We start from the raw sequence: 17216 nt of genomic DNA on the forward strand, positions 1-17216 counted from the left end.
TGGATGTGTATGCGTAGAATCACAGGAGATGGGCAAGGTCCTCAATGAATATTTCTCCTCTGTTTACTGTGAAGAAAAACATAACGACTTGGGAACTTGGGGAACTTAGTGGTCATATCTTGGGGAGAGTCCAAGTCACAGTATTGGAATATAAAAAGCTGGATACATCTCCTGGTTCTGACCAGATATATCCAAGAACACTGCAAGACGCTAGAGAAGAAATTGTAGGGGCCCTAGCTAAAAGTTTTGCAACATCGTGAGCTACGGGTTAGGTCTTGGAAAACTAGATGGTATCGAATGTTGTGCCATTATTCAAGAAGGGCTGCAAAGAAAACTTGGGAACTACAGACCAGTAAACCTAAACTCTGTTGTGGGTGATTTAATTGAGAAGATTCTGAGATAAGATTTGCATGCATTTTGGAAAGACCATGTTTGATTAGGAATAGTCAGCTTGGCTTTGTGTGGGAGATCATGCCTCACAAATTTGTTCTTTGAAGTGACCGGGAAGGTTGATGAGGACAGGGTGGTAGATGTAATCTATATGGATTTTGGTAAAGCCTTTGATAAGATTCCACGTGCTAGGCTGCTCTGGAAGGTTAGATCATGTGGAATCCAGAGGGAGCTTGCAAATAAGATTAAAAATTGGGTTGATGGTGGGAAGCAGAGGGTAATAGTGGAAGTATGCTTGTTGGACTGGAGGCCTCTGACTAGTGGAGTGCCTCGGGTCAGTGCTGGATCCATTGCTGTTTGTTATTTTTATCAATTTTAATTTGAATGAGAATGTACAAGGCATGATTAGTAAGTTTGCAGATGACACTGAAATAGGAAGTATCACGGACAGTGAGGAAGGTTATCCGAAATTTTAGCAGGACCTTGATCAGCTGGGGAAGTGGGCCAAGAAATGGCAATTGGAGTTAAATACAGCTAAGTGTGAGATCTTGCATTTTGGAAAGTCAAATCAAGGTAGAAGTTTGAGTGAATGGTAGGACATTAAGGAGTGTAGTGAAACAGAGGGGCCTTGGAGTTCAGGTACATGTTTCTCAATGTGGAGTCACAACCAGACAGGACAGTGAAGAAGGTGTTTGGCACACTGGCCTACATAAGAACTAGGAGCAGGAGTAGACCGTCCGGCCCTTTTTGAGCCTGCTCCACCATTCAATAAAATTATGGCTGATCTTTTCGTGGACTCAGTTCCACTTACATGTGCTCTCACTGTATCCTTTAATTCCTTTTATTGTTCAAAAATATCTAAGCTTTAAAAATGTTTACTGAAGTAGCATCAGCTATTTCACTGGGCAAGGAATTTCATAGATTTGCAACCCTGAGTGAAGAAGTTCCTTCTCATTTCAGTTCCAAATCTGCTCCCTCTAATCTTGAGGCTATGCCCTCTTGTCCTAGTTTCATCTCCAAATGGAAACATCCTCTCTACTTCTATCTTATTTATTCCCTTCATAATTTTATGTTTTTATAAGATTCCTCCCTCTTCTGAATTCTAATGAATATAATCCCAATCTACTCAGTCTCTCCTCATAAGCCAACGCCCTCAACTCCGGAATCAACCTGGTGAATCTCCTCTGCACCCTCTCCAGTGCCAGTACATCCTTTCTCAAGTAAGGAGACCAAAACTGCACACAATACTCTACTCAAGGTGTGACTTCACCAGCACCCTGTAGAGCTGCAATATAACCTCTCTGCTTTTAAACTCAACCCCTTTAGCAAAGAAGGACAAAATTCCATTTGCCTTCCTAATTACTTGTTGTATCTACAGACCAACCTTCTGTAATTCATACACAAGGACACCCAGGTCGCTCTGCAACTTTTTACCATTCAAATAATAATCCTTTTTACTGTTACTCCTACCAAAATGTATGACTTCACACTTATTAACATTATATTCTATCTATCAGACATTTGCCCACTCATTCAAAGTATTTATGGTCCTCTGCAAAGTTTCACAGTCTTCCGCACACTTTGTTCTGCCACTCAATTTAGCATGTCAGAGTTTGCAGATGACACTATACGTGGTCCCCAAAACCAAATCATTTATATAAATTGTGAATAATTGCGGTCCCAACGCTGATCCCTGAGGCACACCACTAGTCATTGATTGCCAGCCAGAATGGCACTCATTTATCCCCAATCTTTGCTTCCTGTTAGTCAAGCAATCCGATATCCATGCTAATACTTTACTCCTAAATCCATGCATCCTTATTTTACGCAGCAGCCTCTTGTGTGGTACCATGCCGAAGACCTTTTGGAAATCTAGATACACCACATCTACTACTGGGACCTATTGTCCACCTTGCTCGTAATGTCTTCATAGAATTCCATAAGACTTGTTAAGCATGCCCTGCTGTTTATGAACCCATGCTGCATCTGCCCAATGGGACGATTTCTATCGAGATGCCTTGCTTTTTCTTCCTTGACAATAGACTCCAGCATCTTCCCCACTATAGAGGTTAAGCTAACCGGTCTATAATCTGCCATCTTTTGTCTACCTCCCTTTCTAAACAGTGGCGTCACATTTGCTGTTTTCAAATCTGCTGTGACTGTCCCAGAGTCCAGCGAATTTTGGAAAATTACCACCGAAGCACTTGCTATTTCTCCCACCGTCTCTTTTCGTACCCTGGGATACATTCCATCAGGGCCAGGAGACTTGTCTTTCCTTAGCTCCATTAGCTTGCTCAATGCTGCCTCTTCCATAAGAATGATTTTTTTTTGTCAATTACTGGCACATTATTAGTGTCCTCCACTGTGAAGACTGATACAACATACCTGTTCAATGTCTCGGCCATTTCATTATATCCCATAACTAAATGCCCCTTCTCATGATCCTAAAGGACCGACATTTATTTAGCCACTCTTTTTCATTTTATTCATCAATCAGGGCATTGAGTATACAAGTTGGGAAGTTATGTTGCATTCATACATGATTTTGGTGAGGCCGCGCTTGGAGTATTGTGTTCAGTTTTGATCAACTTGCTTTACGAAGGATGTTATTAAATTGGAAAGAGTACAGAAGAAATTCACGAAGATGTTGCCAGGACTCAATGGTCTGCGTTATTGGGAGAGGTTGGACAAGCTAGGATTTTTTCTTTAGATCTCCCCTCAGTCTCCTACACTCTTTCTCAAAGTGTATAAGATCATGAGAGGCACGGATACGATGAATGCACTCTGTTTCTTCCAGGGTTGGGGAATCAAGGAGTAGAAGGCACCAGTTTAAGGTTTAAAGGGAAACATAGAGGGTGGTATACATATGTAATGAGTTATTAGTGGAAGTTGTTGAGGCAGGTACATTAACAACATTTAAAAGACATTTGGACAAATACTTGGATAGAAAAGGATTAGAAAAATATGAGACAAGTGCAGGGAAATGGGGTTAGCGTGAATGGACGTTTTGGTTGGCATGGACCAGTTTGGGCCAAAGGGCCTGTCTCCATGCTGTAGAACTCCTGACTCTATAAAATTGCATATAATACTCCAGCCAGTTTGGGCCAAAGGGCCTGTACAATTGCAGCAAGACATCCCTGCTCCTGTAATTAAATCTCCTCAATATAAATGCCAACATGCCACTTGCCTTCTCCACTGTTCGCTGCACTTGCATTCTTACTTTCAGTGACTGGTGTACAAGGGTACTCCAGGTCTTCTTGAATCCTCCCCCTCTCTCAGAACATTCAGATAATAACCTATCTTCCTGTTGTTTGCTACCAAAGGAGATAACCTCCCTTATATTCACATTAATACTTCATTATCCAATTGCTCTACTTTTCCAAATCCTACTGAAGCATCTCTGCATCCTCTTATCAGTTTACTCTCCCACCAAACTTTGTCTTCTATCATGTCCTCTGCAGCATAATGTATCTGGATCAGTAGGAAAATTTGAATTGTGGGTAGACCACTACCATGCAAAGTGTAAGGTCTGGGTGATGAGCCCCATCAATAGTTTGCTTTATCGTGTGAAATAACAGAATAAAAGTGAGCTGTGAGTTGAGAAGCAACTTAATGTGAACATTAAGTTGTCAGCAGCATCTACATCCCATAATGTTGCAGTCCATTCCATTTTGCAGAGCCCTCTCCAAAGAACTAAGAAGATGCATTGTACCCCATTTGGTTTTACACTGCAGCATTCTATTATGTTTCTCTTTTGATATTCTTTCCCCTCTGTTGAAAGACACTGTGCAGCATGTTTAAGTGATGTACCATAACTGAATAGCTAGGACTTTATGGAGTCAATGAAAGATAAGTGTGAGGCTGGCAGTTTAGACTGATGTGAGTGGATGAGAGGTAGTATTTGAATTTTAGGTGCAAGTCTTGAATGCCAGGGCTGCTAATGGTTGAGTGATGGAATTGTGATGCAGAGAGTATCCTGAGAAATAGGTAAAGGATGCCACCTTGAAATGCACACACTGACTTTGACTACTTGCATAAAGCCATTTGATGATTCACATCATACGCCAAGTGACTGAAGTTAACCTCCCTGGCTTCCACTTCCTCATACCTCCTGAGAATGGCCTTGAAATACTCTTCTATTTATGTGATTTTTGAGAAAACTTGTAGCTCCGGTTGAGGATCAGGTTGTAAGTTTGCTCGCTAAGCTGGAAAGTTTGTTTGCAGATGTTTTGTCACCATGCTAGGTAATATCAGTGAGCCTCTGGTCAAGCTCTCGTGTCATATCCTGCTTTCTATTTATGTTTCTTGGTCTCTTAAGGTGGGCGATGCCATTTCCAGTTCTTTTCTTAAAGGTTGGTAAATGGGATTCAAATCAATGTGTTTATTGATGGAGTTCCAGTTTGAATACCAGGCCTCTAGAAATTCCTGTCTCTGTTTAGCATGTTCTAGGATGGATGTGTTGTCCCAGTCGAAATGGTGTCCTCCTTTCTATGTAAGAATACTAGTGATAGTGAGTCATGTCTTTTGGTGGCTAGTTGGTGCTCGTGTATGCTGATGGCTAGTTTTCTGCCTGTCTGTCCAATGTAGTGTTTGTTACAGTCATTGCATGGTATTTTGTAAATGACTTTTGCCGGTTGTTTTGAGTTCTGCAGCTGTTCCATTTTCCTTCCTTAAATTAAAGTGATAGTATTCAGCTGTAGCTTTGTGCAGCTTTCCTCTTAAGAGTGACAGATATTATGAACAGAGGACTGATTTCACCTTGTGTTTTTCTTATGCTGCTTGGCCCCTGTTCTTCTGAAACCAGAGCATGGTTGACGCATAGTCTATGATTCAGTCATGAATTAAGGTGGGAGCATCCAATTTGCATGTTGTTGATCTTCACCTTCACCTTCACTTCCAACCAGGTGTGTCCAAATGTGGAGCAATTATTAGGCTTTTTATTAGTCCTATTTTTGCATTTTAGTGTCTTTTTATGCTACAAATATTTTCTGGTATTTTTGTCACTTTGTAGGAAGGAACTTGGTTCACTTCGCCACAACATGTATGTTGTTATGATTTAATATAATATAATATACTTTTAACTCGTACATTTCTAGTACCTGTTCTATGACCTTTATTGGACGTTTGCACTGATTTCTTCCGCTTCCGCCCCTGACATGACAAATTTTAAATGCAACCAGGTTGGAGATGTAGCCAATTTTATATAAATCTCCAATTGTGTCCGATTTGGTAGTAAGAACAAGTCACAGATTTCTTTAGTTAACAAAGAGTAACTGATTTTTTTTACAAATAAAACTTACACAAACATAAGATTATTGATTAACCAGCACACGTGGACTGTGTAATAGGGGGACTGAATGTTTTACCTTCTGTGATTCCAAATTTGACATAAGGTAAGCATGGATAAAATAAATGATCAAACATTCCACAGGGCATTTCAAATAGTGAATGCATTGAAGTTAATCCCACATTTCTCAACAGACTCCCCTGTCCTCATATATTGTACTTTAGTTGCAGTGCTGCTTCTCTTAGAACATTCACTGGTCAGAGGAGTTCACTGACCCCTCACTACACAGTTATGGAATAACTCTAGAACTTCCCTGAGACCCAATTACATGGATCACGTGGGGTTCAGTTATCTTTAGCAGCATAGCTAATAGCAGCCCTGCTAAGCAGGAACTCTACACTCTTCACCCCTTTACTGTCCAGTTGCACTGTACCTCTCTGAAAGGAAATATTGCTATCCAAACACACAATTCAGGTTGTATCTAAGGGGAATGTACTTTCAAATTGTATAGAAATGCAACAACACATTTTGCTTGGTACATAAAGTCTCTGCCTTTTAGAGAAACTATATCTGGATTTTCCAATGAATTACTGTGGTAAATCTCTGAAGCAAGGAAATGAAAGTTTCTTGAATGAGCGTCCAAATGTATTACTATATTAATTTATTCACTGGATAAAGGTGTTGCTGGCTGGGCCAACATTTATCCCTAATGTTGGCCCATCCCTAATTACCCAGAGGGTAGTTAAGTCAACCATTGTAGGCCAGACCAGGTAAAAGTGGCACTTTCCCTTCCCAAAGGATATTAATGAACCAAATAGGTTTTTCCTGATGATCGGCAATGGTTTCATGGTCATTGTTAAACACTTAATTCCAGATTTGTATTGAATTCAAGTTCCGCCATTTGCCATGGTGGGATTTGAACCTTGGTTTGAAGAATATTACTAAGGTTTCTGGGTTAGTAATTCAGCGATAATACCACTAGGCCATCACCATCCTTTTGAAAAATTAGCTTTTTTCAGTTGAGTTGTTTGTTTAGATCCCTGAATAATAGAAAATGAATTGCACATTTGACAAATTTATCTATATTTAAAATACTTTACTAAAAAAGAACTTGCTAAAATATTTTTGGTCTGTCCATTTTTTGAGAATGAAACCACCACAGTGAAAAATATTGCACTAAAGTTTAGTTTCACCAATGTGTAAATAAGGTCATCCCTGCAGTAAAATCATCTTACAAGGTAAAATATTTCTTGAAAGACAAGAGATACTGACAAATTTGTGTACAGGCATTCCTCTGGTTGCCAATGGGTTTCGTTCTGGAGTATGTACGCAAGCTAGAACACAACACAATATAACGCAACTATTTGTAAATCAGGTCTTTTTAAAGTTACACTTCTTTATCTGAGATTGCGTTCGTAAGTGCAATCAATTGTAAATCAGGGACCCTTTACACAGCATTTGTTATAAATTTTAAATTGGTAATTTTGTGGGTATAATTTGCATTGCAACATTGTCTCAATTGAAGTTTGTTATCTCAGAATGTGAAAAGTACAGCTGGTCAACTAAGAAAACAAGCCTCGATATCAAGTTTTGGGTCACGCCAAAAGAAAGATGGAACACTGCAGAAAATTGGAGATTTATTGCAAAGCTCCCCAACAATTCTACAGAACAAAGGTAAAATTACACAGTAACATGCTAAGCTGTGATAAAATATGTATATTAACTTAACAAATAGTAAAAATGTATTACAATCCTGTTTCTGGAGTTTTAGACAAGAATAAAGCTTTGTCCTAAATAGCATTTTGCTTCCAAACTGCATAGCAAGTCCTCATTTTAAGTTGCGATTGTGTTTCTGAAAATGACATTTTTAAGTGAATCATAGGTTCCCATTGATCTCTATGTTAAAGAGTGGAATTAAGCTCCATTTCAATATTTCTGTTTTGGAACGAAGAATTTAAATGTTAAAATATTATAAAAAGTTAATCCTTTCCCGTTTTGGTCAGCCATCATGAGTCAGTGGAGATGCACCGAAAGAGGGAAGCTACCTTCAAAGTATCCTTAAGGCATTTCAGTGGAGTTGGTTTTGAGTGGTTTAATGCCTCAATGTTGGCTTGTTACCTTTTTCAAACAATGCCTCTCTTGTTGGCTTTCAAATGACCTCTGTTTTACCTGATGTAGAGGTCTGCAGCAGGCACACCTAAAACTCAAAAGTTGAAATTCACTACAGAGTCAAGAAATAGGCCTTTTCTGCACAGATGAGCATCCCCCATTTCACCTACTACTTAAAACAAAATCTGCTGGTTTTGATATGCTTAATTGAGAAATTCACTCCAGATACTTTTGAAAAATAAAATGTAGTTCCCTGAAGTACAAATGAATGCCTCCAGTTAATATCAAGAAATGAGACACAGCAATGCTAAAAGATATTAAATTGCAATTGAAAACTCCATTTGGGAATACTATCTCTCACTGCATGTTTTCAAACCAGAATGACTTAAAGTAGAATGAGCCAACAGCACTGGTACATTTTAGTGCCAGTGACCTAGGGCAGTTTGAGGTCCTATCGTCAGACTTTTAGGAACTAAAGAGGAAGTTTTGAAAAAATTGAGACGGCAAAGTTTTTGTTCACTGGGTGTTGCTGGCTAGACCAGTAGTTATTACTTGGGGGCATTAAGAGTCAACCACATTCCTTTAGGTCTGGCGTGGCAGACCAGTAAGGATGGCAGCTTTCCTTCCTTGAAGGACATTAATGAGCCAGATGGGTTTTTATGATCAACAGAGGTTACGTGGTTGCCATTAGTTTTAATTCCAGATTTTTCTAAATTTCATCCTCTGCTAAGGTGGGATTCAAGTCCTTGTCCCATGAAGATGAGCCTGGATTACTAGTTCAGTGACCATGCTACTGAAGCTTCCCTGAGCAAAATTAGAAAGAAGATGCAACAAATCAAGCTTTGAGAGGGAGGGATTCTTTGGACAGAAGCATAAAGCTCAAAAATGGGAGCAGAAGTAGGCCCCTTGAGCTGATCTGCCACACTGTTTCATACCAACTCTTCAAAAACCCGCAACTCTGTTTATCTACCTCCTCTTTAATTTCTTTACCCCATACTGCTATGGAGGTAAGAGAATTCCAGACATTCGCTATCAGAACTCCCTTTACATTCTCAGTTTTAAATTAATGTCCTCTTGATCTACAAGTATGTGTCCTATTTCAAGAATTCCCGTTGGTGGAAACATCATCTCAACATCTATCTTTTGGCAAGCCCCCTCAGAATCTGATTCAATAAGATCAGCCCTCATTCTGAAGAATAAAGGCATAACCTGTTTAGCTATTCTTGTAAATCAACTCCTTCATCCTAAGAACTAGTCTCATGAATAGCCACCTTCGAGAAGCAGATGATCTAAGTACAGATGAGGTATATTCCCTCTAATGCAAATAGTAATGTGAACAAAATGAGAGTTCCCTGGATGACCAGGGAAGTAGAAATCTAACATTAGAAAGAAAATGTATATTTATGACTGGTGAAAGGCAGAAAATACAATTTAACATTTACAGGAATACGAAAGGTTTGGGGGTGGTGGTTAAGAAGCAAGTAAGTAAAACAAAGAGGAAATAATGAGAAAAGATAAACAAATAATAACATACAGGAGAATTTCAAAGTCTTCTATAGGCATATAAATAGTAAGGGCGATTAAAGTTGATTAGAGACTCAAAGCGATTTATAGATTGGAAGCATTAGACAAGGCTGAGATGCTAAATAAATATTTTACACTTTTTCTTTACAAAAAGAGGAAGATGCTGCCCAGGCCATAATGACAGAAAGAAACTTTCAGTGGAAGGGATCAAAATTAATTAAGAAGTAATCTCAGATTATTGGCATCTGAAATGATTAAGGCACTGAGATCCAATGAGATGCATCCAATGATTTTAAAAGAAGTGAGGAGAAATTGTGGAGGCACTGAGCCTAACAATATTTCAGTCTTCCCTGGACTGAAAGTGCCAACATTACAATCTTGTTCAAAAATGATTTTAATCCCAACAATTACACACCAGTTAGTTTAACTTTGGTATTGGGAAACCTTTGGAAACAATTTTAGAGTATTGTGTTCTGTTGTGGGTGCCACATCATAGCATTATGTAAATGCATTGGACGCAGTGCAGAAGCAATTTACTACAATGGTTCCAGATATGAGAAACTTCATCTATGAAGATAGACTGAAGAAGTTGGGACCATCCTCCTTGGAGAGGAGAGGCTGTGAGGAGATCTGACTGAGGTTTTCAAAATCACGAGCAGTCTGCATAGGATAAACAGGGTGAAGCTGTTTCTGCTTGTAAATGAAACCAGAGCAAGAGGCCACAGACTTAATGTGATGTGAATAAACATTTATGTAGGATATGGAATGCACTGCCTGGAAATGTGATGGAGCCAGGTTCAATTGAGGTATTAAAGAGGGCACTGTATTTTTTTTTGGGATTGTCATCGTGTCCAGGAATATGGGGGAAAAGTTAGGAGATTGGTAGTAGATGATAGAGCCAGAGGACATGTGAGAGGTCAGATTCTGCCTTTTGTATTAGTCATTTCTGATTCTGTGGGATGAACATTGATGGGTAAGATGTACAGGGAAGGCTAAATTTATTTGGATGGAAACTTCATCTGGTCCTGATGGTTTGTATCGCAGATTGCTAAAGGAAAAGGTTGGAGATTGTGGAACATTTGTCAATGTTCCAAACTTCCCTATGTTTGAGGATATGCCAGAAGATTGGAAAGTGACAAACGTAATCCATTTATTGAAGAAACTAACTTAGAACTGCACCTACGTAGTTTCAAAGGTGAAATGTTTGGAGAAATCTGAGCTAATTGAGGAGAAAGCACATAAATGCTTGTTATTTCAAAAATTCAAAATTACAAGGTTCATGCGGGGGCATGCAATGGATGTTGCAGGAATCTTAAAGCATTGCAAAGTAATATATAAATTTTTTTTTAAATTTCTGTTTCTTGGGATAAGCTGGCCACCAATATCTACTATAAACCCACCAACTCCCACAGTTACGTTTTTAACTAAAAGTCCAGTCTCTTTCCCCTTACATCAGCAGTTTTCTTTGATGTTTTACATCAGTTTCAGAATTTCTAGTTTGTGGATTCTTTACCATGGTTGTGATATCCCTTTTTACACTTCTATCTCCCTTGAGGGTGGTCTTGGGGCTGCTATTTCTGCCACCTCCAGCTGAATGCTACCACCAGACATTTCCCCTCCCCTCCCTTGACAGCCTTCACAGAGATAGAGTTATAGAGATGTATGGCACGGAAACAGACACATGCCGATCAGATATCCCAACCCAATATAATCCCACCTGCCAGTACCTGGCCCATATCCCTCCAATCCCTTCCTATTCATATACCTATCCAGATGCCTCTAGATTAGATTCCCTACAGTGTGGAAACAGGCCCTTCGGCCCAACAAGTCCACACTGACCCTCTGAAGAGTAACCCACCCAGTCCCATTTCCCTCTAAATGATGCACCTAACACTATGGGCAACTTAGCATGGCCAACTCACCTGACCTGCACATTTTTGGACTGAGAGGAAACCGGAGCACCTGGAGGAAAACCACGCAGACACTGCGAGGATGTGCAAACTCCACATAGTCGCCTGAGGCTGGAATCGAACCTGGGACCCTAGCGCTGTGAGGGCAGCAGTGCTAACCACTGAGCCCAAAATTATGCAATTGTACTAACCTCCACCACTTCCTCTGGCAGCTCATTCCATACATGCACCACCCTCAGTGTGAAAAAGTTGCCTCTTAGGTCTCTTTCATATCTTTCCCCTCTCACCCTAAACTTATGCCCTCTAGTTCTGGACTCCCCCAACCCAGAGGAAAGACTTCGTCTATTTATCCGATCCATGCCTCTCATAATCTTTTAAACCTCTATAAGGTCACCCCTCAGCCTCCAATGCTCTAGGGAAAACAGCCCTAGCCTATTTAACCTCTCTATAGCTTAAATCCTCCAACCCTGGCAGCATCCTTGTCAGTCTTTTCTGTGTTAAAGCTGCTATTTCTCCTGCCTGATGGAAGAGGTCAGAAGAGAGCATTACCAGGGCAGAAGGGGTCGTTGACGATGTTGGCAGCCTTCCTAAGGTAATGTGAAGTGTGAATGTGGTTCATGAATGGAAGGTTGGCTTCACTGATGGTCTGGGGTTTTCTGAAACCTTTCAAGTTTCACAACATCCTTCTGATAGGAAGGAGACCAGAATTGCATGCAATATTCCAACAATGGCCTAACCACTGTCCTGTACAGCCACAACATGATTTCCCAACACCTGTACTCCATACTCTGACCAATAAGGGAGATCGTTCCCTCCAGGATACCTTGCTCAATTCCTCCACTCCCGATACCTTCTCGCACCCCCATAGCACCTTCTCTGAGCTGAGGTGGAGAGAATCAAGAGTGCCAAGATACTAGGAGTGACAATAACTGACCATCTGTCCTGGACCTCCCAAGTAGATGCAATGGTCAAGAAGGCACAGCAACACCCCTTCTTCTTCAGGTGGCTTAGGAAATTTGGCATGTCTATAACGACTCACACCACCTTTTACAGATGCACCATAGAAAGCATTCTATCTGGGTGCTGAACAGCCTGGTATGGCAACTCCTGTGCCCAGAACTGTAGGAAACTTCAGAAAGTTGTGTGCACAGCCCAGACCATCAGTGAAGCCAACCTTCCATTCATGAACCACATTCACACTTCACATTACCTTAGGAAGGCTGCCAATATCGTCAACAACCCCTCCTGCCCTGGTAATGCTCTCTTCTGACCTCTTCCATCAGGCAGGAGAAATAGCAGCTTTAACACAAGCACCAGCCTATTCAAGAACAGCTTCTTCCCTGCTGCTGTTAGACTGTTGAATGCACTTTTCTAACTTCAAATAATGTTGATCTTGCTTTATGAATCTCCTGTACAACCATAACCTTGTATGCCTTGCTCTGCCTAAGCACCTTATGGCCTCTATATTCTTGTTTGCTATGACCTGCCTGTACTTCTTGGTTAACAAAGCTTTTCACTGTACATAGTGTATATGACTGCAAGTTTTGATTTAATTTATTGTAATCACAGAAAGTTTAACACCTGCCTATTTACTCCATCCTCCTTCATTATTCAAGGTCGCAGACACACTTTTTCAGGTGAAGCAGTCATTTCCCTGCACTTCACTCAATCTAGTCTACTGTATTTCTGCTCACAAAGTGACCTCCTCCATATTGGGGAGATGAAGCGCAGACTGGTAACGGCTTGCAGGACACTGACTGGCTGTCACAAAAATGGCCCTGAACTTCCTGGTCAGCACCTTAGTCTCACACTTGTTGCAGTGCCCCAGTGAGGCTCTGTGCAAGCTGGAAGAATAGCATTCATTTACCATTTGGGATCCTGCATCCTTCTGGACTCCATATCATCTCCAATACTTTTATGCCTCAGCACCTTGTCCCATTCATTTACCCCAACTCCACACACCAAGCCTCGTCAACACATGGGCTGCTATTACACACAACCCAGTCTATCTCTGTCTCTCTTGTCCCTACCTACTCCCATTCCAACTTCAGTACATGTATCAACCTTTTTTTTCCAAGCTACAATCATCTCTGAAGAGGGTCACTGGACCTGAAATGTTAACTCTCTGCTTTTTCTCCACATATGCTGCCTGACCTGCTGGGTTTCTCCAGCAATTTCAGTTTCTAGTTTTGTTTAATAGGCCAGTGAAAGCATGGATGAAAAGTTGACTTGAAGATTGAGAATTGAGGATGGAACATAGTTGTGTGCCCAAGATTCAGTTTTGCATTTTTTGAGATATATTAAGATAATATAGAAATATTTTTGGATATTTAAATGTAGAGTACAATTTTTAAAAATGCCGGCATCAATTTCTGAAGGTGTGGTTAAGCAATTAACTAAAAAGGACATAGACCAGCAGAATGGGCAGAAAGTAACACAGATTATGACTGGCTTAGATAAAGTTGTCAGAAGAAAGCTGTTCCCATTACCTGACAGTACAAGGACCAGAGCACAGAAATTTAAGATTTTTAGCCAAGAGTGAGGAAGAACACATTTTACTCTTCTAGTTTAAATCTTTTAAATGTAGGTCAATTTTGTAGGACCGTGTAATTTTCCACTTTGTGTCTCATGACTCCAGTGCTCTGCTCATTGTGGGGTCATGGATTGGTATGCATGACATGAAGATTAGGTGGGGATTGAAGATCTGAGGGCCTAAAATTTAACAGAACCAAAGAATCTAAAGAGAACTAAGGCAGGCTTGAACAACCAATGACCCCCAGCCACCCCCACCACGATCTGAAAATGAATGTCCTGTTTATCTGGTACATTTTTTTCAAAGGGCAGATGCACTAATATCCTGACATGAACTATCTGATTCAAGTGAAAATCCAGGCCATTGTGTACAAAGCAGTTCGAACTGTTAAGAGAAAGGGTTACTATATATTGTAGCTCACCACCTATTCAGCATAGCTAGAAAAGCCCACATTCCCTGCATGAATGCAAAAAAAATTTAAGTAGATATATATCTGATTGTAGGCCTTGCAGTTTATTTAAGTTTACATTTATTTACAGCCAAAAAGTTAATGGAAACATTAAGTTCCCCCAAGCATCCAGAAATGGAAACTTCTTGTAATAACGAAGTAAGGCCCAAAAGATCAAGAAGGAAACTGTACAAGCAAGATATATCATCACCTGTGAATTTCCCATCCCAAACGGTAAGTACAGTATGTACTGAAAAATGAGTCACTTTTTTAAAATTTTTTTTTGGAAGAAAAGCCTTAAGTATGTTTTCAGGTGGAATTTTGAATAGTATATTTGTAAAATTGTTCATGGACGAGAGATCAAAAATTATTTTGAAGTTGCATTAGAATCTTGTTGAAGGTGTAACTATCACTTATTGTAGTTTTGGAAGCAATTTTTTTCTGTTTCAAATTGATTAACTGCAAAACAAAGCTTATGTACCAAAGCACAATCATCTTTTTTTAAAGAACTGGTGACTCATTGTATTCTTGGACCCTTTTGATGCATTAGAAAATCTGTATTGATTACAAATTGTTGATATTGACTGATCCAAATCTATAATTGATAGCAGGCCAGGTCCTTCTCTGACTCAAACACGCAAAATGCTAGACAATCTCAACAGGTCTGGCGGCAGCTGTGAAGAGAGAAGCAGAGTTAATATTTCAAGTCCCATTATGACTACTTCAGACTTTCTCTGACTCAACTGTTAATTTTGGACTGTGCAAAATCTGCTTAGACCCCTGGCATATATGCACTATGGTGTAGTAATTGACAGAGAAAGTTAAATTCTAATAAGCTTTTTGCTTTAAAAAATGCATTCTAGAATCTTGTACTACATTATGTTGAATTTAAACCCTTTACATTTGCAGATAATAGAGATGAGTGAAAAAGAAAGTGATCATTCAATTATGAAGAGGCGATTACGTACAAGAACAGCTAAAATGACAAAGTGACCTTCATCTTTATATACATGAAGTTGTTTGTATATTTTTTTAAATTGCAATCATTGTACTTATATGAGGAAGTCTCATCTGTGAGACTGTATGTATTATGTTTGGTGTTTTTGATTAACATTGCACATGTACATATTCTAAATGCATATAAATCAATAACTCTAATCCATGCTGAACAACTGTTGGAACAATAAATACCTGGAAAAATAATTAAGAGAATTCAGATGATTTATAATCATTGAAAAATTGATTGAATTTTTTTTAAAAATGCATTTACCATGTATTTCCTTTTGAGGTTTGAGGATCGGATTATTCTCTTCGCATCTCTCCTGGAAAGGCAATTTTGTGCAGCTTGTGACCAAGTAGCTATTACCAGGTAGTCCCCCTTCACACCAGCTGTGCATTTCCTCAACTCTGTGTGACCTAGACTGTTTACAATGTTCAATACTTGAACAATATAGAAAAATATTTAATTTTTAAGGAATACTTTTTGTTAGCTATTTTTAAATGTAAATGTTAAGATTTCAGTATTACTATTGTTATGTGAAACATCTAATCAGTTGAGTGAGTGTTGCTGAAAAAGAGATTTCTTTTGAAACTTTTCATCTTCCGCTCATGACATTTTTCAATTTAAAAAACAACTTTAGGTAACTAATATATTCTGCATGACAACAATGTTTCAATTCATCAGACTGTTTTCCAATAAGTCAGCATCCTTTTCCTCAAAGTATAAATTGTTGCTCCTTTTGAAACTGGCATTCTCAAGCCCATCCTGAAGAGTGCAAGATAACTTTTTGACAGCATGTATTAGTCAAGGTCTGGACTGTCATGCAACTGGACTTGATTCTATGCCAAACCACCATCTTCTAATATTGGTCTGTATATTGTCAATTCCAATGATCCATTTTGAATGGGGGGGGGAGGGGCGCTATAGTATTGAAGCTCAGCAAAAATCAAAACTGAACTGATAGCTGCTAAAACCCAAGATATTCAATACTTTGCTTCCACAGCTTCCTAATTATCTATTAATGAATTATTACCTTTTTGTGCCCTCTGGGCTTGTCCTTATTCTTCAAAGATATTGTGAAAATATACTTTCCTGGATTGTCAACAGGGCTGGAAACCTTGACAACTTAAAACATCATTTTAATTTCTCAGCTCATCAATTTCAAGCTATTTCTGCTTGAATACTTCTGCATGTAAATTGTCTAGACTAGATACTACTTTTTTTAAAAAAAATCAGATATTTTGCAGCTGTATGCTTTGATTGTTGTAAATTATCTCATTCCTCCAGTATAAATCTGTTTGACTTCTAATTTTGAGTGAAATCTGGTGCAAGGTAACAATTTAACTTCAGTTTCTTGTCTCCAGATTCCAGTTTATCAGTACAATTTTTGTTTACCAAACTTTTTTTTTTACATGGTTATGTTGCAGAGTGTTCTCCACAGTCTTACAATCCGTTTCCGTGGGTTTATGTGTGTTTGTTTGTTTGTTTGTGCTCATCTTAATCCAAGCCTATAACTCTGTTTTCAAAGGGTTTTTTTCTATCATTAATGCTAATCATTACACTTTAGGATTTTTGATTTTTCTGGTTAAGAAAGAATTTTTCATTTGTCATATAATTGTCTTTGATATAAATAGTCACTTGGTAGTGCAGAATTGTCAAAACATGCAGTCGACATGACTGAATCATGAAAATCTTGAAGGGAACTCTCATTATGAGAAGAGGATTCTGATCGTGTGGGAAGAGGTTGCAAGAAAAATGATGAAGAGGCACATTGCCATCAGTTTCTGAAGCTATTGAATTTGATTTTGAGACTCTGATGCTGTAAAGTGCCTAAATGTAAAAAGTTCCTTGAACATGTGTAATGCTTCATTGGAACATTTTGTAGAAGGCTCAGTACAGAAATGTTAACATGAGATCAAGGTGGTTTATGGAAATGGTAAGGAACTGAGAGGGCAGAGTCAATTCCTATGACCAAATGGAGTTGTTCTACAAAATTCTGCCAATGTAAGATACCA

The 17216-nt window shown here is 39.1% G+C and overlaps 1 protein-coding gene across 5 annotated transcripts in view; it reads left to right on the plus strand.

Annotated features, from left to right (window-relative positions):
• kif20bb (kinesin family member 20Bb) overlaps positions 1–15430 on the plus strand; it is a 100335-nt gene extending 84905 nt beyond the window's left edge. For all 5 annotated transcript variants that reach the window (XM_072557791.1, XM_072557793.1, XM_072557794.1 and 2 more), the window contains 3 exons: positions 7216–7351; positions 14293–14435; positions 15111–15430. In XM_072557791.1, the coding sequence (XP_072413892.1) occupies positions 7216–7351; positions 14293–14435; positions 15111–15194 (363 nt within the window). In that variant the 3' untranslated portion in view covers positions 15195–15430. The remainder of the gene's footprint in view (positions 1–7215; positions 7352–14292; positions 14436–15110) is intronic.
• Positions 15431–17216: the final 1786 nt, after the last annotated feature.

This window comes from Chiloscyllium punctatum, chromosome 38 (genome assembly GCF_047496795.1).
Source record: "Chiloscyllium punctatum isolate Juve2018m chromosome 38, sChiPun1.3, whole genome shotgun sequence".
In the NCBI taxonomy this organism is placed as follows: Eukaryota; Metazoa; Chordata; class Chondrichthyes; order Orectolobiformes; family Hemiscylliidae; genus Chiloscyllium; species Chiloscyllium punctatum.